The sequence below is a fragment of the Rhinoderma darwinii genome, chromosome 4, assembly GCF_050947455.1.
Source record: "Rhinoderma darwinii isolate aRhiDar2 chromosome 4, aRhiDar2.hap1, whole genome shotgun sequence".
NCBI lineage: Eukaryota > Metazoa > Chordata > Amphibia > Anura > Rhinodermatidae > Rhinoderma > Rhinoderma darwinii.
Window position 1 is genome coordinate 56,240,984 of NC_134690.1, and position 22,506 is coordinate 56,263,489.

The following is a 22,506-nucleotide window of genomic DNA, read 5'->3' on the forward strand; positions in this document are numbered from 1 at the left end:
GTGCTTGTTTCTGGAACTTCATTTTTTAATAGTTGTTGGTGTGTACTGTATATAGCTTGTGGTGACATCATCATTGCTATAATTGTCCATATGTGTCCATTGGAAAAAGAGGAGATCACTACATTTAACCACCAATAATGATTTTGATGGGATTTTTTTTTCCCCTAGTATATCAAGTTTTTGGATTTTTCTTATTTTTTTTAACCATCTCTACAACTATTCCACTCTGGCTGTAAAAGTGACGCTTGCAGTCTTCTGGGAACCCTTACCCAGAATTAGGGTTGCTCCACTGAACCGTGGTTGGAAAACACTGGCCATACCCTTTCAATCTCAAACTGATTTTATATATATATAATCAGTTTGGGATTGAAAGGGTATGGCCAGTGTTTTCCAACCACGGTTCAGTGGAGCAACCCTAATTCTGGGTAAGGGTTCCCAGAAGACTGCAAGCGTCACTTTTACAGCCAGAATGGTATATATATACGGTTCCTTGAAGCACTAATGGGTGGAATTTATTAAGACTGGCGTTTCATATGCCCGTATTAATCTAAAGATTGTTGGAGTAAAGTTCATCTAATTTATTAAGAGGCACACGCCACTTAATAAATTAGGCGCATCTCTGGCCGTCCGTGCCCCAGAAAGTCATATCTGTTCCAGCTGCAAGCCATGTATAGTCCAATTTAAACTTTGGACTGGAGGGTTACTTTAACATGGCACCTTCCTGCCAAGTATTTCTCAATGGCAGGAAATCCATACAAATCCCCATGATCACTACTTTATCCCGCATAGCTCCAGAAATATTTACATACATGTGTGACTGGTAATAGCTGGGGGGGTTTTTTTTTAGTTTTTTTTTTAGCCGTTTCACTTATTAGCTGCTGATTTTATGGTTAATATTGCTCTAGGCAAAAATCGTTCTAGGCTAAAATTTCCTCCTGACCTATCACATACTCCGACTCTTCCAGACTAGGGTGGTGTAAAATAAACAAAACCATTTGGAAGGAAAACCTTACAGCTATAAACATAAAACACAAGAGCTACTGGGTAATTGTTTCCATGTTGGTTTAGAGGAAGGGAGATGTGCTACCTCCCTATATAGAGTGCTCAGCCTACCTGCTTTACAGCACCGTGGTAAACCGCTCCAGCAGATCTTTGTAGGACTGCCAGAGTTTTGTTATGTATTTGACTGTTGGTGGCTGTTTAATATTTTCTCATTACGTGTCTCTGGCAGTCTCCAATATAAACTAATCTGGAGGAAGTATCACCAATTATGAAAAGCAAACATTTTGTTAGTAATTTCCTGGTTTACAAAAAGTTTGCCCTCCTTGCTGGAAAATGACTCCTTTAACCTCTTAATGACCAGCCTATTTTAAAACTTCATGACCAAGGTATTATTTAAGTTTTTCCATCGTCGCTTTCCAAGAGCTATAACTTTTTTTTTTTTTTTGCGTCGACACAGCTGTATAAGGTCTTGCTTTTTGCGGGACAAGTTGTATTTTTTAATAGCACCATTTTGGGGTACATATTATTTATTGATTAACTTTTATTAACTTCTTTTTGGGGGGGAATAGAAAAAAAACAGAAATTTCGGCACCCTTTTTTGCGACCTAAATCTACGCCGTTTACCGTGTGCTATAAATAACACAATAACTTTATTCAGCGGGTTGTTACGATTGCAACGATACCAAATTTATCGATTTTTGTATGTTTTACTACTTTTACACAGTGAAAACGGTTGTTTTTTTTTTCAAAATTATTTGCTTTTGTGTCTCCATATTTGAAGAGCCATAACTTTTTTTTATTGTTCCGCCGATGCAGTTGTATGAGGGCTTTTTTTTTTTTGCGGGAAGACTTGTTTTTATTGGTACCATTTTGGAGTAGATGCGACTTTTTCATAACTTTTTCTCACAAGTCCGGATTCACAGAAAACAGCAATTTTTCCATTGTTTTTTTATTTTATTTTTTATGGCGTTCACCGTGCGGGTTAAATGATGTAATAGCTTTTTAGTCGGGGTTGTTACGGACGCGGCGATACCAAATATGTGTAACTTTTTTGCTTTATTTTTTTTTACTAGTAAAGCATTTTGTAAGGGGGAAAAGTGGGTTTTTCATTTTTTTTTTTTTATCACTTTTTTTTTTTTCTTTTTTACTAGTCCCACTAGGGGACTTTAATATGCGATCCTCCGATCGCTATTATAATACACTGCAATACTTTTGTAGGCATCTGCTAGGACATGCCTCTGTCATGACCTAGCAGCCATTCATTACAGGCAGGATGGTAGGAGCAGTAGTGAGATTTAAGAAGGCTTAGAGCGGAGGAGCAGGATACGTATATACCGTAAAGTTCCTTTAATTCAAAATAGGACACCTACGAGATTATTAAATATTCTGGACTATCAGGTGGTCATAAAACTCATTTGCGTTGAGAACCTTCAGGAAGAAGACCCAAAATAAAATGTTAACACAAAATGTAGAAAAAAATTGTCTGGTTTGTTCCAGATCTTTAGACATTATCGGACGCCGGATTAAAGGAATTTTACTGTAATATCATAATCTATCTGATCTGGCACACAAGCCATGCTGCTGCTCTTTACATGTTTGCCTAAGAAGTCCAGCAGCCGCTATAATATGCACCTTGTACTAGTGCTGGGCAATTATGTCCAAAATCATGATTAATTGAACATGTAACCTCGATCTACGATTAATGAAAGATTATTTAGGCCACGCCACTTTTTGCATGCCACGCCCCTTATCTTCATTCTACGCCATTGAATTCATTTTATACCCTAATCCTGCTGTATACTAGTGTATATAATATACTGCCTCCACACAGTATATTGCCCCATAGCTGCCTCCACATATTATAATGCCCCTATAACTGCTCTCCACATAGTATAATACCACTATAACAACCCTCCACACCGTATAATACCCCTATACTTGCCCTCCACACAGTATAGTGGCCTCCATAACTGTCCACCACCACACCGTATAATGCCCCCCATAACTATCCTCCACACCATATAATGCCCCCCATAACTGCCCTCCCCACAGTATAATGACCCCATTAATGCCCTCCACATAGTATAATGCCCCATATAACTGCCCCTCCAAACAGTATAACGGCTCCTTCGCACCGTATAATGCCCCATAACTGCCTCCCCACATTATTATTCCCCCATAGCTGCCTCTACACAGTATAATGCCACCATAACTGACTTCCACGCAGTATAATGCCCCTGTAGCTGCCCTCACACAGTATAATGCCCCCATAGATGCACCCCACACAGTATAAAGTACCCCATAGCTGCCCCCACGCTGTATAATGCCCCCACAGCTGCCCCCAATAGTGGCTGATAAAAATAATAATATACATACTCCCCTAACCCCGTTCCAACGACGAGCGGAGGAGATCCCTCTGGTCTTACACATGTCATGATCTGTAATGTTAATGTCCCAGGAGTGCTGGTCCTCTGTTTATTCTGTTTTCTTCTTTTTTTTTTTTCCTTTTTTTTTTTTTTCTTGAAAGTTTCATATGACAAGCAATCTATACAAAACCTGCTCCTCTGCTCTGTGCCTTCAATATCTGATGGGAGTAACTACCCAGTACTTTCTGTAGCTTAGAGGCTCTGTCACCAGATTATCAAATCCCTATCTCCTATTGCATGTGATCGGCGCTGCAATGTAGATAACAGTAACGTTTTTGTTTTGTTTTTAAACGTTCATTTTTGGCCAAGTTATGAGCAATTTTATATATATGCAAATGAGGTTTGAAATGGACAACTGGGCGATTTTTTTTTCGTTCTGTCCTACTGGGCGTGTGTTGTGTTTTTAACTGGGCGTGTTTACGTGTATGACGCTGACCAATCAGTGACCAGTCAGCATCATACACTCATCTCCATTGATTTACACAGCAGCGATGTGCAGCCGCGTACACAGAGATTAACGTTAATCAAGTGTCCTGATAATGAATACACATGAAATCCAGCCTGGACGTCATGTGTATTCAGAATCCTGACACTTCTGAATCTTTTCTGTGAGATTCCAGCAAGGGAAACAAAATCACGTTTATCTCCGAAATCTCGCGAGATTTCGTTTCCCGTGCTAGAAATCTCCCAGAAAAGATTCAGAAGTGTCAGGATTCTGAATACACATGACGTCCAGGCTGGATTTCATGTGTATTCATTATCAGGACACTTTATTAACGTTAATCTCTGTGTATGTGGCTGCACATCGCTGCTGTGTAAATCAATGGAGATGAGTGTATGATGCTGACTGGTCACTGATTGGTCAGCGTCATACACGTAAACACGCCCAGTTAAAAACACAATAGACGCCCAGTTGGACATAACGAAAAAAAAACGCCCAGTTGTCCATTTCAAACCTCATTTGCATACATATAAAATAGCTCATAACTTGGCCAAAAATGAACGTTTTTTTAAAAAAAAAACGTTACTCTTATCTACATTGCAGCGCCGATCACATGCAATAGCAGATAGGGGTTGCAAAATCTGGTGACAGAGCCTCTTTAAGTAAAGCTGAGGTGTTGATGTCCTCTATTTACTTAAGTACTAACCGTAGCTTCATATCCAGATATTATTATTTTTATTTATTTTTTACTGGATTTCTTTTTTAAATTAATACGTTTAGAATAGGGACTTGGCAGCGGACAGGAACCATGGGTGCATTGTTACACATTATAAAGCCGTTTTTTCTGACTTGTGGTTTTCCAGCTGTTGCAAAACTACAGCTCCCAGCATGCCCATACTGCTTACTACAACTCTCAGCATGTCCTTATTTGAAGTGATTGTCCAGTGCAGGGATAACTGACTGTATATTTTCACATATAAACTTATGGCCATACAGATAAAGTTGCCTCTGCCACCAACCAGCTGTGCAAAGCAAATGTGGCTGGTTTAATTTGCTCCTAAAAACATAAGGATCACCCGCTAGAAATGAAATGTTCATGGCGAGCCTTTACTGTATGATACCAATTCTTATAGTCTTTTTAGGTTTGCTTTTGTATTGAACTTGCAGCAGCATTAGGCAGCGTAATATTGCAAAAGTGGACATGAGCAGTTTTGAAACAGCGGGGGTGGAGGATTACAAAATGGTGCTAAGGGTTTACCAACTCCTAGATACGCCTCTGTTTTTACACTTTATTACATGTGAAATCCCTCCATTCTCCCAGGCTGGGTCATCTTATGAGTGCTGTATTATGTTGTGTTACACATCGGTACTTGTACGAGGAAGCTCCGTACAGGGAGGGTTGTTGGAATCTGTATGTTCCACAGCAGTAATGACTAATTCATCTTAGAAGGTGAAGACTTGGTTTGTAAGACAAACAGTTCATACAGTACTATACGTTGGTCTATGTAAGCACAGTACATTCACAGCAAGTATGTGTGTGTATATATATATATATATATATATATATATATATATATATATATATATATATATATATATATTAGTCCTTAATGAATTAGAATATCATCAAAAAGTTCATTTATTTCTGTAATTCAATTCAAAAAGTGAAACTCTTTCATTACACACAGAGTGATCTATTTCCAGCATTTTTTTTATTTTTAATGTTGACGATTATGGTAACGGTTAATGAAAACCCAAAATTCAGTCTCTCAGGAAATTCGAAAATTAGGTAAAAGTTGAAGATTCTCGTCTCATGGTGTGACACTCTAATCAGCTAATCAACACAAAACACCTGCAAAGGTTTCCTAAGCCTTTAAATGGTGCAGCAGTCTGGTTCAGTAGGCTACACAATCATGGGGAAGACAGTCATTGACACCCTCCACAAGGAGGGGAAGCCACAAAGGGACATTGCTAAAGAAGCTGCTATTCACAGAGTGCTGTATCCAAGCATATTAATGGAAAGTTGAGAGGAAGGAAAAAGTGTGGTAAAAAAACGTGCACAAGCAACAGGGATAACCGCAGCCTTGAAAAGATTGTCAAGAAAAGGCCATTCAAGAATCTGGGGGAGATTCACAAGGAGTGGACTGCGGCTGGAGTCAGTGCTTCAAGAGCCGCCGCACACAGACGTATCCAGGACATGGGCTACAACTGTCACATTCCTTGAGACGTCAGAAGCGTCTTACCAGGGCTAAGGAGAAAAAGGACTGGTCTGTGGCTCAGTGGTCCAAAGTCCTGTTTTCAGATGAAAGTAAATTTTGCATTTCATTTGGAAATCACGGTCCCAGAGTCTGGAGGAAGAGTGGAGAGGCATCAGTCCAAGTGTCTTGCGGTCCAGTGTGAAGTTTCCACAGTCAGTGATGGTTTGGGGGCCATGTCATCTGCTGGTGTTGGTCCACTGTGTTATATCAAGTCCGAAGTCAACGCAGCTTCTACCAGGACATTTCCCAGCACTTCATGCTTCCCTCTGCTGACAAGCTTTATGGAGATGAGGATTTTATTTTCCAGTAGGACTTGGCACCTGCCCACACTGCCAAAAGTACCAATACCTGGTTTATGAACCACAGTATCACGGCGCTTGATTGGCCAGCAAACTCGCCTGACCTAAACCCTATACAGAATCTATAGGGTATTGTCAAGCAGAAGATGAAACACCAGACCCAACAATGCAGACGAGCTGAAGGCCGCGATAATACAACCTGGGCTTCCATACCACCTCAGCAGTGCCACAGGCTGATCGCCTCCATGCCACACCGCATTGATAACACCTCAGCAGTGCCACAGGCTGATCGCCTCCATGCCACGCCGCATTGATAACACCTCAGCAGTGCCACAGGCTGATCGCCTCCATGCCACGCCGCATTGATAACAGCTCAGCAGTGCCACCGGCTGATTGTGTCCATGCCACGCCGCGTTGATGCAGTAATTCATGCAAAAGGTGTGCATATACTGGACATGCTTTTCAGTAGGACAAGATTTCGGTATTAAAAATCATTTTTGTCATTTGGCTTATTTAATATTCTAGTTTTCTGAGAGACTAAATTTTGGGTTTTCATTAAAGGGGTTGTCCACCTTCTGACAACTGATGACCTATCCACCGGATAGGTCAACAGTATGTCATCGTTGCCGGTCAGACACCCGCACCTATAAGCCACTCCGGTGGCCTGTGGGCACCAGATGTTGTGGCACATAATGCTATTTACGGAGACCGGAAGCAGTTGGCTCTGTACATAGCATAGCGGCCGAACTAGAGGTCTGCTCCTCTTCACTTGAATAGGAGCAGAGCTGTGGTACTGAAGCTCGGCCGCTATTCCGTGGCTGGAGCTAACTGTTTCCGGCTTGTGCGTCCGGTGCACGGAGGCACCGGACCAGCTGATCTGTGCGGGGCCTGGGTGTCGGACCCCCCAGATCATGTACTGATGACCTATCCGGTGGATGGGTCATCAGTTGTCAAAAGCTGGAAAACCCCTTTAACGGTTAGCCATAATCATCAACATTAAAAGAAAAAAATGCTGGAAATAGATCGCTCTGTGTGTAATGAATCTATATAATATGAGCTTCACTTTTTGAATTGAATTACTGAAATAAATAAAAAAAATTATATTCTTATTCATTGAGAAGGACGTGCGTGCGTGCGTGCGTGCGTGCACGCGTGCACACTCGCACGCGCATATAAATATATATATTTCAAGTGAAAAACTATAGGTACTTTAGCTCCTGTGCAACGTTTCAGCTCTTTCCTCTAGTGCCTTTCTCAAGCCTATATATTAATCAAGATGTGTGGTAAGAATCTCACTACTGTAAGTAGATGCTGCAGCAATGCATATTTATTTACTTTTATAGTGTTTAGGTGGCATTAGTGGTTTGAAGAGTGCTGTCGCCATTTTTGGATGTCTTCCTTGTACCTGTATACACATTTTCTTTCTTCTTGCTGGAATGTGCTGATCAAACTTTTGTGTCTCTTATGTATTGCATATATGTGGGGTTAGTGACTGCCTCCATTGTTTTGATCTTGCACTCCTCCCATTCTGCCCTGGGTGATTATAATTGGTTTAATGCTGGTTCCTACCATCCCCAAGTATATGTAGGCTTAGTCCTAGTGTTGGGTGTGTGTGCAGGTAGGGCTGGGCGATTTTGTCAAAAATGAAAATATAGTTTTTGGTTTTTTTCAACACTATGACCGATTTTTCATCTCAATATTTTTTTTATTTTTTTATGTTATTTTTTTCAGTTTAACAGTAATACCAAGAGATAATTTAGTAAATTTATTTTCTTTATATGAATAAGATTTTAATATATATCGCTATAATAATTGTACGTAATTAACCTCTGCAAATACTTTTTATCAAAAATGCAATTGGAAAAATGTATCTCTAATTGATTATAACTTCTGTGTTCCCCGGGAGGGAACAGGTTATTGGAATCCATAATCAATGATGCGCTGCATGCTCTAACATCCATCTCTGTCCGTCACGGCCTCAGCCGGTCTCCGACATTGCAGGTGAGAGCCGTATAAATTGTAGCTGGGCCAGGCAGATAGTGCCGAGCGGGCACTCTGGGGCGAGATGGCATTATAGTGTCTGAGCAGGACCCTGTGCAGTACCGGCCCAATGATAGGGTTTTAAATAAATTACATTAAGGCCGGTTTCACACGACCGTGATTGGACCGTGAAAAGCGGTCCGTGTGTCAGCCGGATTTCCCAGCCCGACCACGGTACATGTGAACGAGACTCCTGGAATCAGTCATTTAGGCTACAATCACACGACCGTGAAAAAAAGTGCCCATTAACTACTGATCAACTGTCCGTTTTTTATGTCCATTTTGCATCAGTGCCTCCATATTGATTTCCTTTGTCAGGGTTTTTTTTGTCCCAATCCCTTGAAAACACCACAGTGCCTATGTTGTTGGTGCTGCAATGTCCCCGTAGGTAGTGCCGCAATGTCCCCGTAAGTAGTGCGACAGTGCCACACCCCCCCCCCTTGTAGATTACTCACCACCCCCACCCCCATTGTAGATCGCACCACTGTAGCTGCCACTAGGATTCAGCACCTAGTGGGAGCTACAGTGATGCGCTATCTACAAGAAGGGGGGGGGGTGGTACAGCGATCTACATGGGTGAGGTGGGTGTGTAATCTACAGGGGGGGTGCAATCTACAAGGGGGGTGGTATCTACAGTGGGTTGGTGGTGCTATCTACAAGGGGGGGTAGTATCTACAGAATGGTGTGGCTATGTACTAGGAATCCCTGCTTCCCCCACAGAACTGCTGTTCCGTACTGTATCATTTTGTTCAGTACAGAACAGCAGCTCCGTGGGGAAACGGGGACAGAACAGGGCGCAACTTGTCAGACAGGCAGGTGACCAAGCGGAGCTTCCTCCTCCAGCACAACGCGATGGCGCCAGTAAAGAATCGATTCAACTATTCTGTTAAACTGTTTCTGTTTAATTAATTTGATTAATTGGCCATCCCTATGTGCAGTGTAGGGACCCACCTTATAAGTGAGGTCGCCTTGACGTGGCAGATGGGCTCACACAATTTGATCAAAATGTGCGGTAAGCACCTCACTGTTGTAAGTAGATTCAGCAGTAATGCATATTTATTTATAGTGTTTAGGTGGCATTAGTGTTGGCAGAGTGCTGTCGCCATATTTCGATATTTACTTGCTATGAATTACTGTGCTTACATAATCCAGCATATAGTACTGTATGAACTATCTGACCTACAAACCATGTCTTCGCCTTCTAAGATCAATTAGTCATTATTCTATAATTATAGTGAAGTCCCAACTTTGCATCTACTATAATCATGGACGAGCCTTTTTAACCCCTTAAGGACGCAGCCTAGTTTTGGCCTTAAGGCTCAGAGCCCATTTTTCAAATCTGACATATTTCACTTTATGTGGTAATAACGTCGGAATGCTTAAACCTACCCAAGCGATTCTGAGATTGTTTTCTCGTGACACATTGGGCTTCATGTTCGTGGTAAAATTTGGTCGATATATTCAGTGTTTATTGGTGAAAAATTGCAAAATTTAGAGAAAATTTTGAAAAAATTGCATTTTTCAGAATTTAAATGCATCTGCTTGTAAAACAGACGGTTATACCACCCAAAATAGTTACTAGTTCACATTTCCCATATGTCTACTTTAGATTGGCATCGTTTTTTGAACATTCTTTTATTTTTCTTGGACGTTACAAGGCTTAGAACATAAACAGCAATTTCTCATATTTTTAAGAAAATTTCAAAAGCCTTTTTTTTAAGGTACCTCTTGAGTTCTGAAGTGGCTTTGTGGGGCCTATGTATTAGAAACCCTGATAAAACACCCCATTTTAAAAACTAGACCCCTCAAAGTATTCAAAACAGCAGTTATAAAGTTTTTTAACCCTTCAGGCATTTCACAGGAATTAAAGCAAAGTGGAGGTGAAATTTGCAAATTTCATTTTTCTTGCTGAATTTCAATTTTATTCATTTTTTTTTCTGTAACAGAGAAGGTTTTACCAGAGAAACACTACTAAATATGTATTGTCCAGATTCTGCAGTTTTTAGAAATGTCCCACATGTGGCCCTACTGCGCTCGTGGACTAAAAGACAAGCCCTAGAAGCAAAGAAGCACCTAGTGCATTTTGAGTCCTCTTTTTTATTAGAATATATTTTAGGCAGCATGCCAGGTTTGAAGAGGTGTTGAGGTGTCAAAACAGTAGGAATCCCCCAATAGTGACCCCATTTTGGAAACTACACCCCTCAAGGAATTCATTTAGGGTTGTTGTTACCATTTTGACCGCACATTTTTTTCACAGCACGTATTTGAATTAGGCTCTGAAATGAAAAAAATTTCATTTTTTCCAATAAAATGTCATTTGTGATCAAAATTTCTTATTTTCACAGGGAACAAAATACCCCATTTTGTTGCCCAATTTGTCCTTAGTGTGGCAGTACCCCATTTGTGGTGATAAACTGCCGTTTGGGCCCATGGGAGGGCTCAGAAGGAAAGGAGCGCTGTGTGTTCTTTGGAGTCCAGATTTTGTTGGATTGGTTTTCGGGTGCCATGTCGCATTTGCAGAGCCCCAGAGGTATCAAAGCAATGGAAACCCACCAGAAGTGACCCCATTTTGGAAACTACACCCCTCAAGGAATTCATTTATGGTTGTTGTTAGCATTTTGACCACACAGTTTTTTCACAGCACCTATTTCAATTGGGCTGTGACATTAAAAAAATGAAATTTTTTCCAATAAGATGTAATTTTTTACCAAAATTTCTTATTTTCACAGGGAACAAAATACTCAATTTTGTTGCCCAATTTCTCCTGAGTGCATCAATACCCCATTTGTGGCAATAAACTGCCGTTTGAGCCCATGGGAGGCCTCAGAAGGGAAGGAGCGCTGTGTGTTCTTTGGAGTACAGATTTTGCTGGTTTGGTTTTCGGGTGCCATGTCACATTTGCAGAGCCCCAGAGGTATCAAAGCAATGGAAACCCACCAGAAGTGACCCCATTTTGGAAACTACACCCCTCAAGGAATTCATTTATGGGTAATGTGACCATTTAGACCCCATAGTTTCTTCACAGAACTTATTTGAATTGGGCTGGGAATTTAAAAAAAATATATTTTTTCCAATAATATGTCATTTTTGCTCAAAAATTCTTATTTTCACAAGAAATAAAATACTCCATTTTGTTGCCCAATTTGTCCTGAGTGCGGCAATACCCCATTTGTGGTGATAAACTGCCGTTTGGGCCCATGGGAGGCCTCAGAAGGGAAGGAGCGCTGTGTGTTCTTTGGAGTACAGATTTTGTTGGATTGGTTTTCGGGTGCCATGTCACATTTGCAGAGCCCCAGAGGTATCAAAGCAATGGAAACCCACCAGAAGTGACCCCATTTTGGAAACTACACCCCTCAAGGAATTCATTTATGGGTAATGTGACCATTTAGACCCCATAGTTTCTTCACAGAACTTATTTGAATTGGGCTGGGAATGAAAACAAAATTATTTTTGTCAAATAATATGTAGTTTTGGCTGAAAATTTCTTATTTTCACAAGAAACAAAATACCCCATTCTGTTGCGCAATTTGTTCTGAGTGCAGCAATACCCCATTTGTTGTGATAAACTGCCGTTTGGGCCCATGGGAGGGCTCAGAAGGAAAGGACCACCATTTGGCCTACTGGGGATTTTCTAGTGCGAAGTCATGTATGCAGAAGCCCCTGAGGTACCAGTACAGTTGAAACCCGCAAGAAGTGACCCCGTTTTAAAAACTACACCCTTAAGGCATTCATCTAGAGGTGTAGTGACCATTTTGACCGGAGAAAGTGTTGCCCTGGTACGATGCGTGTGGCCCCGCTTCCAGAAGTACTGGGTGCCCCCCCTTCTTGGTCCCTAAAGATTAGGTTCTTGATAATCACCTCTTGAAATTCCAGGAAAGTTCCCGTCTGGCCTGCACATCGACGTAGCACGTACGCATTGTACAATGCCATCTGTATGATGTGCCCGGCCAGCTTCTTATACCACACCGCATGGCGATGTAGGGCTTCAGGATTTGATCTGACAAGTCCACACCTCCCATGTACCTATTGTAGTCCAGGATGCAGTCTGGTTTGGGGGTGGCCTTTCCTTCATATAGCCTAAACCTGTAGGTATACCCTGATGCACTCTCACAGCTTATACATCTTCACGCCATACCTTGCCCTCTTACCCGGCAGGTACTCGCGGAATTGAACCCTCCCTTTAAAATGTACATGGGACTCATCAATAGAAATACACTTCTCGGGGTGTATGCTTGGGAAAACCGGGCATTGGAACGGTCTAATAGGGGTCTCCGTTTATACAAACGGTGAAAACTGGGGTCATCTCGGGGTGGGCACGGCTCATTATCAGTATAATGTAAGAAGCGAAGTATTGCCTCATTTATTTATTTTTTTAGGTTCCAGTTCAGTTCTGAAGTTGCTTTGAGGGGCCCATATATTAGAAACCCCTATCAAATACCCCATTTTAGAAACTAGACCCCTCAACAGCATTTAGAAAGTTTATGAACCCTTTAGGTGTTTCACAGAAATTTAGAGCAAAGTAGAGGTGAAGTTTACATTTTTTTTTTGTCAGAAAATCCTCTTTATACCATTTTTTTTACAACACAAAAGGATTTATCAGAGAAACGCAACTTAATATTTATTGACCAGATTCTGCAGTTTTTAGAAATATCCCACATGTGGCCCTAGTGCGGTAATGGACTGAAGCGCCGGCCTCCGAAGCAAAGGAGCACCTAGCGGATTTTGAGCCCTCTTTTTTATTAGGCACCATGTCCGGTTTGAAGAGGTCTTGTGGTGCAAAAACATTGGGAACCCCCCAAAAGTGACCCCAATTTGGAAACTAGACCCCTTGAGGAATCCATTGTAGTTTTCTTGGGGTGCATGCGGCTTTTTGATCAGTTTTTATTCTATTTTTAGGTGGCGTGGTGACTAAAAAACAGCAATTCTACTATTGTTTTTTTTGTCGTTTTTTTTTACAGTGTTCACCGTGCGCTATAAATGACACATTCACTTTATTCTGCGTGGCGATACGATTACGGCGATACCCTATGTTTATAGTTTTTTTTTATGTCTTATGGCGTTTGCACAATAAAATACGTTTTGTAAACAATCCTTCACTTTTTGTGTTACCTTATTCTAAGAGCCATAACGTTTTTATTTTTCAATCAATAAAGCCGTGCGAGGACTTATTTTTTGCGTAACGAACTGTAGTTTTGATCAGGACCATTTTTAGGTACATGCGACTTTTTGATCTCTCTTTATTCCATTTTTTGGGAGGTGAAGTGACCAAAGAATTGTGATTGTGGTTCAGTTTATTATTATTTTATTTTACGGCGTTCACCGTGCGGGATAAATAACGACATCGTTTTGTAGTTCAGGCCATTACGGACGCGGCGATACCAATTATGTATAGTTTATTTGTTTGTTTATATATTTTTATTAATAATAAATGACTGATAAGGGAAAAAGGGGGATTTTTACTTTTATTACTTTTAAATCTTTTATTTTCTTATTTTTACACATCTTTTTTTAACTTTTTTTTCACTTTATTACTTTGTCCCACTAGGGGACTTGAGGGCAGGAGGCCCTGATCGCTATTCTAATACACTGCACTACATGCGTAGTGCAGTGTATTAGAACTGTCAGCTACTCACTGACAGCAAGCATAGTGGGTCCTGACGTTGTCAGGACCCACTAGGCTTCCGTCTATGGCATAGCCGGACGCCATTGTTTGGTGTCCGGTTGCCATAGTCACCATCGCCGGCCGCTATCGCGTAGCAGGCCGGCGATGGCAGCTTAACCCCTAAAAAGCCGCGATCTCTATAGAACGCGGCTTTTAAGGGGTTAATCAGCGGGGACACAGCGATCGGTCCCCGCTGTAGGAGCTGTGACAGCTGCTGAACAAGACAGCAGCGTCACAGCTCCTGTATGTGTCGGGAGGACGGCCGAAACGGCCGTTACTCCCGAGACGTACTATTACGGCATGGAGCGCGAACGATACAGCTGCCATGACGTAATAGTACGTCAAGGAGCGGGAAGGGGTTAAGCCCTATTAGTAAACTCCAGACTACCATCTATGTACAATATTGTGTTTTCTGATGAGTGCAATGCAAATGCAGGGGATTTAGGTTGTCCTGCAGGCTTACATGTTATGGGAAAGATATGGTTAAAAAAAAATTCTCTCCTGCAGTACCACAAGGGTAACACGCAATTGTCCATTCTTGGCTGATTTTTGCAGATTAACAAATTAAAGAAAAGTTGTAAAAAAAAGAAACCGTAAATAAAGTAGTTGGTTCTATGTTTTTCTAATCCGGTTTTCCAAATCTGCTGCATAGACAGAGTTAAAGGATACAATTCTGGCTGCTTGCAGCTGCCACTAGGGGGAGATTTGGGGCTTGCTGCATACAGATTTGAGTTGTGTACAGAAGGCATACTGTAATCTTCTTATTGGTATCTGCAGCCTGACAGAATTTTTTACTTTTATATCATGGAAATAACATTTTGTCATATTATTGAACAGAAAGCTTACTGCTTGTGCATATATGTGCATTCCAGTATGGTCCATAAATACAACAAGCAAAATGCCAAAAAATGCCATACAAATAAAAAAGGACAGACCATAACATACAAATAAAGAAGGCATTATAAAAGGGGCCAGGGAATACTGAAACGTTAGTAAAATACATTGAAGGGAAAGAGTCGACTATCCTGAAGTCCAGAGAATCTAAGCAGAACATCAAGAGAAAAGCAAAGGAAATCCTCACTTTCTGTAAACAATCGAAGTTCCTCAGGCGATCTCAAAACACAAGTTTTGACAACTATTGTGACCCATAAAAAGATGAACAAATTCCATCCCATGGGGAATCCCTTAGTGCAGCTTTCAGACATAGTGCTGATCTATGTGTGGGATTGGGTAGGAGCTGCAGTCTAGTGCCATGTAATGCCAGAGGATGGGAACCAGTTGGAAGAAATCCCAGTGGTAGGAGTGTTTGGAAAAAGTACATGGTATGTCCTGTGGACAGGAGGTTGGTATTGAGCCAACTTGTGGTAGGTGGTAATGCAGGTCTGGAGGGTTAAAAGGCTAAGGGGGACCTGGCCCTGCTGTCTAATATAAGCAGGTTGGGAGTCTGTTCAGCCATTGTTTGGGTTGGCAGCAGGGTAGCTTGTATCACTATACGTGTCTCCCCCATCCTATATTAAGAGTGCAGTCACTCTCTACAGTAGTGTAATATATACCTGCATTTAGGCACAGGTCTCCAGAGTGGCTTAATACGTTGCTCTCTGGCACAATGGAGCTCATGGTGTCCGTGCTGCATGGTGGAGTCAGTTGTGGTCCCTATACATCCCTTAGCGCAGTCCTTCAATGTAGGGCAGTAAAGGATACATCTAGGACAGATTGCACTTGTAGACCAGATTAACCTGAGTTCCATCTGGGATCGCACTTAGTACTGCACATTCGTATCGTAGGTTTCGTAAAAAGTGAAAGCCTCCATGTGCGTAGTTTTAGAACGGAGAGTGGGACCCTATGTGGGATCATGAATATAGAATATAAATCCCCCCTGACTGCGTGTGTCCAGAAATTGTGTGTGTAGTTATTAGCAGGGTAATAATAATACTACTACTTTATTGGTCTTGCTATGTGGTGATGTCTAACACCAACTAATGTCTGACCCACTCAGTATGTTGTTATTCACTGTGCAATAGTAAATATACGTGGTTTTTCCCTTGAGTAATATATGTGTTTCACTGGATGAATACCAATGGGAATTTTTTTGGTTAGAGCCTAACCAAAAAATTCCCATTGGTATTCATCCAGTGAAACACTCAGTATGTTGTGAATCATTTCTGTGATATGTTCAGTTATTATCTGTCCACAAATGTAGAATACACTCTTATGAAGTTTACAGCCACAAGACCTGGACCAACCATGGTTCTACTTAACCGGACTCCGACCTCCATAGAACCCTAAGTTTGGTTCAGTAGAACTGGAGAGGTCCTGGTGTTCGTTGCGTAATATGGACATCAAAAGGCGGCTGTATTACAGCCATCTGACATCGGGCTTTGGCTGAGCTCTCAAGTACAGCACATAGAGCGCCATATTTTGTGTCCGCAGAGCAGGCACGTCTGCAGGGTTTATTATGTTGTGGTGTTTCAGTGTTTTAAACCATCTTGTCCTCATGCAGGTTGCAGGCAGCAGTGTTGTTGGACCACACAATTCTGCCCTGGGATCCTTGAACGTAGATGCTGTGTGTGAAAAACTCAAACAGATTGAAGGCATTGACCAGAGCATGTTGGCTCCGTACACCGCAACCATTCGCAAGGTATTCAAAGTCTATAAACCATTTAGGGAATGTATTAATGGCGTTTATTCCTGCTAATAGACTTAATAGTATAATTTTCACAAGTTTTTTTAGGTCTATATTCGTTAAACTAAATATTGAATGGAGTTACAGCAGGAACAAAAAAATTTTCCCCCCAAAATCAAAAAAGATACAGGCATAAAATATGCTTGTTATGGTTTGGGTTTAATTCACCGTGCTCACTCTTGCTAAGGAAATGTGCTTTCTGACCAGACGCATTGTAACGTAGCTGTATTAAAGGGCTTCTCTCATGAGGGCAACCCCTATCCATATGCCCGATTAGAGGATATGGACATCATAGAGGGGGTCCCCTGCTCGGGAAACTCCTCCATAAGTTATGATGGACCCTAAGCCGTCCAAGTATTACATAGACGGCAATTAATTTGAATGGCCGCTATGTAATACTACATTTCCCCTGACCACTGCAGGGGAATTGCTTGGCCGTTCGTTGCTTTTCCCAGAAAAATCAACTGTTTGCCAGGGGTGACCAGAGTCGGACCCACAGGAGCTCCTGTCTGAATCATGGATTCCAATGATGGTCATTGACCAGCTGGGAAGTTGGGGGTATCCTACAGGTGCTATGTAAGCATATTCGCTCTGGTTGGTACACTATCCAGATTTCTCAATTGCCCTTTAACTCACCCAGGCAAACATCAATGGACGTGTCCTTACTCAGTGCAGTATGGATGAGCTGAAGAAGGAGATGAACATGAACTTTGGTGACTGGCATCTATTCAAGAGCTCGGTAAGGACAACCATCGCATTTATACTATGTTTGTCACTGACTGGTGCGTCTCATTTGTAAAATACACATAGAATGAGCATCAAGTGGAGCCGCAGACTAAACCCCTGCAATACATTGTTGGTCAAATTACTCGGTTGTTGCGCTTGGGCTAAGTATCCGAATACTTGTAGCACCTTTTCACGTGGAGTTGTACTGCAGGAGTAGGTGCTGATCATGTTGTATTTTACGGACTTCAATGGGAGGCCATAATAAGTGCCTCTCTTTCAGGGAGAGGTTGGGTACTGCTTGAATTTGGCACTACGGATTGAATAATATCATATGTAAATGTGGATGGTGATTGCATAAATGTATGATTCCGTAGGACCTGGCTTGTAGGTCACAGTTGTTAAAGAAGTTGTAAGACATTATAAAAAATGGGTCTGATGTGGGGGGTTTTTTCCCCAAAAAAACACTGCCACTCTTGTATCTCATATATTGCAATTCAGCCCCATTCACTTGAAGGGAGCTGAGTTGTAATACCCGACGCAGCCTATGAGCAAGAGTGGCGCTGTTTCTAGGGAGGAAATAAGCAGACCTATTTTTCTAATTTCATACAACCCCTTTAAATGTCCCAATGAATTATAACCTTTATAGGACTATAGCTAACCATATAAAAGTTTTTCGTTGCATGTTTAATTGGCAAGGGCAGGGGGTCTCTGAACGTCAGAATTGTAATAATGCTATTATTAAGCATGTGACTAAAGTAATTTAATCAGCTCCTAAACAGATTGACTTCAGTGCTCGCTTTAAAGAGATTAAGTATTTAAGACATTGCAAACGTCTGTAAGAAAATGATTCAGGCTTAATTGTTCTCTTGAAAATTTCATCCTGGAGCCTTTTGTCGAGCTCTCTCCATAAACAGATGGAATCATAACACGCAGATTACAGTTAGAAACAAGTCTCTTCTGTTTCACTTTCCTCCCTTTGTCGAGGTTTTGTTTTTGGAGCAAGAGAGGCAGGAGCGCAATTCACATAATTGTAAAGATTTGGGTTGGAAGCGGGTTTACTCTGTGTATAATAATCATATCGATTCTTTCCTCCTCCTGTAAAAGGTTCAAGATATGAGAAGCTCTGAAATGCAGCCGATACATCCTGATGAAGCCCGAATGCCTGAGCCGGTCAGAAATGTAGGGGGGCACAGTGACATTGGCCGGCGTACAGTGCCAAATCCAGACGTGCCTCCCACTGACCTGGCCGGCCAGAGCTATGATTTTACCTTCAGTTTTGAAGAACTTAACACACTTGGTTTTGAAGAGGCTCCACGGAACCCCACCACGGCTTGGCAGGTACATATGTGCCGAACATACCAACAGGGTTATGTGATATAACTGGTGCAAAGAAAGAAATCGTACCATTGACTACAGTAACCAGCCAAAGGTTTTCATTGTGTAACCTTCACCTGCAAAATGGCAGCTGATATCTGCAGTTGTAGTTTCACTACATGAACCTTATTATGAATTCTTACTTGTCTGATTTGAAAATCTATTTTTATAATACGCTATTAGGGAATTCTGAGTTAGAGGGAGACCCCATTCAGGACTCATCTGTTAACAAGAGTGGAGAGCGACTACAAATAGTCTCTCGCTCTGGAGGACGCAATAGTCTATGAAAGATATTCAGAAATTACAAGCCGACTTGAGGGTTTGAGCTTCCACTTGGCAAATACACCATATGTCCTAGAGGGCGCTAAACTGGGAGAGTCACTTGCAGAGAAGAATCTGGATGTATTTGTAGAGCATAAACTAACAGCATGCAATGTCAATCAGCTGCTTCTAAGGCCAGCAAGATATTGTCGTGTATTAAAAGACTCGCAGGACAGGGATATAATATTACCGCTTTACAAAGCATTAGTGAGGCCTCATCTAGAATATGCAGTTCAGTTCTGGGCTCCAGTTCATACAAAGGATGCCCTGGAGTTGGAAAAAATACAAAGAAGAGCAACGAAGCTAATAAGCGACATGGGGAATCCTCTTCTTTATGTGGAAGGATTAGTCTTAAAAAGAGAAGACTAAGGCCCCATGCACACCACCGTAAAAATTGTCTGTAATACGGTCCGCAATTACGGACCCATTCAGTTCTATTGGCCGCTGACACCTTTCCGTATCGCACGATGGGTGTCCGTGCCGTAGAAATTTTCCGAAAATTATGGAACATCTCCGTTCTTTTGTATTTTACAGGCCATGCTCCCATAAAAATGTATGGGAGCATGGCCTGAAAATGCGGGCGGGCGGCCGTGCCCGCAATCGTGTTCCGTGATTACGGGCACGGCCGTGTGCATGGGGCCCAAGGAAGGAGGGGGGGGGGTAACTTGTATAAATATATAAATGTCCTGTACAAAAACTGTATGGTGAAATCCTGTTCCATGTAAAATCCCCTCAAAAGACAAGGGGGCACTCGCTCCGTCTGGAGAAATAAAGCTTCAATCTCTAGAGGTGACAAGCCTTCTTTACTGTGAATCTGTGGGGTAGTCTACCGCAGGAGCTGTCACAGCAGGAATAATTTTTACCTTCCTTTGGATCAATACAGGTAACACAAAGTTCTAAAGTTTCCCTTTCTCCCATCCCTTGACTTACCTTGATGGGCATACAGTGGTTTTAAAAACCCCTGTTAAAATGCTAGTTTTTGTCATGTTACAAAGTCAGTACAAGATGAATAATTTCAGAACTTTTTCCACCTTTTTAATGTGACCCATAATCTGTACAATTCCATTGAAAAACAAATGGAAATCTTTTTGGGTGGAAAAATTTTAATTAAAAAAAAACAACAAAATCCTGGTCAGGAATCACATGTAAGAAGTCCAAAAGAAATCGCAGCTTTCCACATATCCAGGGAAAATTGTGGTTTATTACATTTTTCCATTCAAGAAAGACAATATTCCATTCATAATAATTTAAAGGAAAAATATACTGTTTTAGGCCTCATGCACATGTCCGTATTCTGGTCAGTATTTTGCTTCAGTATTTGGAAGCCAAAACCAGGAGTAGGTTAAAAACACGGAAGAGATGCAAACCTTTCCATTATAGGTTTTCTCTGTTTATGTTCCACTCCTGGTTTTGGCTTCCAAATACTGACCAGAATACAGACGTGTGCATGCGGCCTTATGTGATATTAAAGGGGGTTGCCTCATCGTGACAACCCAATTCCATAAACCATATTAGGACATATGGATGTCATAAAGGGGTTCTCTGCTAGGGATGTGCCCCCTCTCTGAACCAGAGCGGAGAGCCACAAAGTATTAGTGCCTCCCGCTCTGGTGGACCCGGTTTGTCCTTGAATTACATGGAAGGCAATTTATTTGAATGGCCACCATGTAATACTGCTGGCCGTATCTCCTCTTGACAATAACAGCTGATCACGACGAGTTTCAGAATTCCTGGTGAGAAAAACCCTTAAAATAATGAGATTATTCGGTTAAAACAAAGGTGTCACAAGGTCTTTTGTACATGGTAGATGTCATTTCAGATCATGGTAGATGTCATTCATGAGAATCCTTCCTATACACATGATTATACAATTAAGAAAATGGCTTTACATTAATGTTTGTGCTATACATTTGTATTTCAGGGAAAACCACACAGGACCCCAAGTTTATCCAGTCTTAATTCCCAAGAGTCCAGCAATGATATCTTGAGGCTGACTGATAAAGTGCAGGCAGAATACAGAGATGCATACAGAGAATACATTGCTCAGATGGCTCAAATTGAAGGAGGAGGAGGAGGAGGGGGATCGACTACATTAAGTGGCAGGTCTTCTCCAATGAGCTCCAGTGCGTACTACATTGGGCAGAGTACATCCGTCAGCTCCTTGCACTCTTCCTTAGAGCAAGACAAATCGAAAGACACAGAACAAAAGCAAGAAGACGGAAGGAAGCCTTTCTTGTTGAAGAGAAATGACGTTACTGACTATACATCATCAACAGTGTCTACGTCAGATGCTTCTCCTTTGGACCCAATCACTGAAGAAGATGAGAAGTCTGATCAGTCTGGTTCCAAGCTCCTCCCGGGTAAGAAGAATGCAGAGAGGTCCGGCATCTTCCAAGCAGCAGATCTAAAGCTTAAAGGAAGTGGAATGTGCTATCAGAAGCTCCCAAGTGATGAAGACGAGTCAGGGCCAGAGGAATCAGATAACACTCCTCTTCTTAAAGATGGCAAGGACAAAAAGCCAGATTCAGACAAAGTAACTGATCATGCGGCAGAACCTGTGAGAACATTCATCAAGACCAAGGAATATCTATCTGATGCTATCCTCGACAAGAAAGATTCTTCCGACTCTGGCGTCCGGTCCAATGAAAGTTCACCAAATCATTCACTCAACGAGGGCACAGATGACTCCCAACTGGAAAAAGCCAACCTCATAGAGCTTGAGGATGATCACTTGCGAAGTAAACGAGGAATACCCAACAGTCTGAGTGGCCTTCAGGATCCCTCCATAGCACGCATGTCAATCTGCTCTGAAGACAAGAAAAGCCCATCGGAGAGTAGTCTCATAGCCAGCAGTCCTGAGGAGAACTGGCCAACTTGCCAGAAAGGCTTCAACCTCAATCGCACTCCCAGTACAGTGACCCTCAACAATAACACCGGAAACCAAAACTTCGATGAAACCGCAGAAGCAAAAGAAGAATCTCCAATTATTGTGGTTCCTGGTTCCAGCCCAGTACATAATGAAAACTTGAAGCGCATGACCCACAAGAGAAGTCAACGTTCAGGGTACAGCCGGCTGGCTAAAAACGCGTCAGAGCTGCACACAGTTATCGCCTCTGACACCGCTGGCTTTGCAGAAGAGCGAGAGAGTATCCTTTAAACTCAGTCTCCATCTGTTCAGCCTGTTCATGTGCTCATTCCATCCTTTTCAGCATTTTTCATCATTCGCCCCTAAAAGCCTCCAACAGATTGTGGTCCTTAACATTGCTTTCTTAA

The 22,506-nt window shown here is 41.8% G+C and overlaps 1 protein-coding gene across 3 annotated transcripts in view; it reads left to right on the forward strand.

The window, feature by feature from the left end:
* Window positions 1-22,506, forward strand: part of KIDINS220 (kinase D interacting substrate 220) — a 205,558-nt gene that overhangs the window by 179,717 nt on the left and 3,335 nt on the right. For all 3 annotated transcript variants that reach the window (XM_075861128.1, XM_075861131.1, XM_075861129.1), the window contains 4 exons: window positions 16,630-16,767; window positions 17,453-17,551; window positions 18,643-18,876; window positions 21,155-22,379. In XM_075861128.1, the coding sequence (XP_075717243.1) occupies window positions 16,630-16,767; window positions 17,453-17,551; window positions 18,643-18,876; window positions 21,155-22,379 (1,696 nt within the window). The remainder of the gene's footprint in view (window positions 1-16,629; window positions 16,768-17,452; window positions 17,552-18,642; window positions 18,877-21,154; window positions 22,380-22,506) is intronic.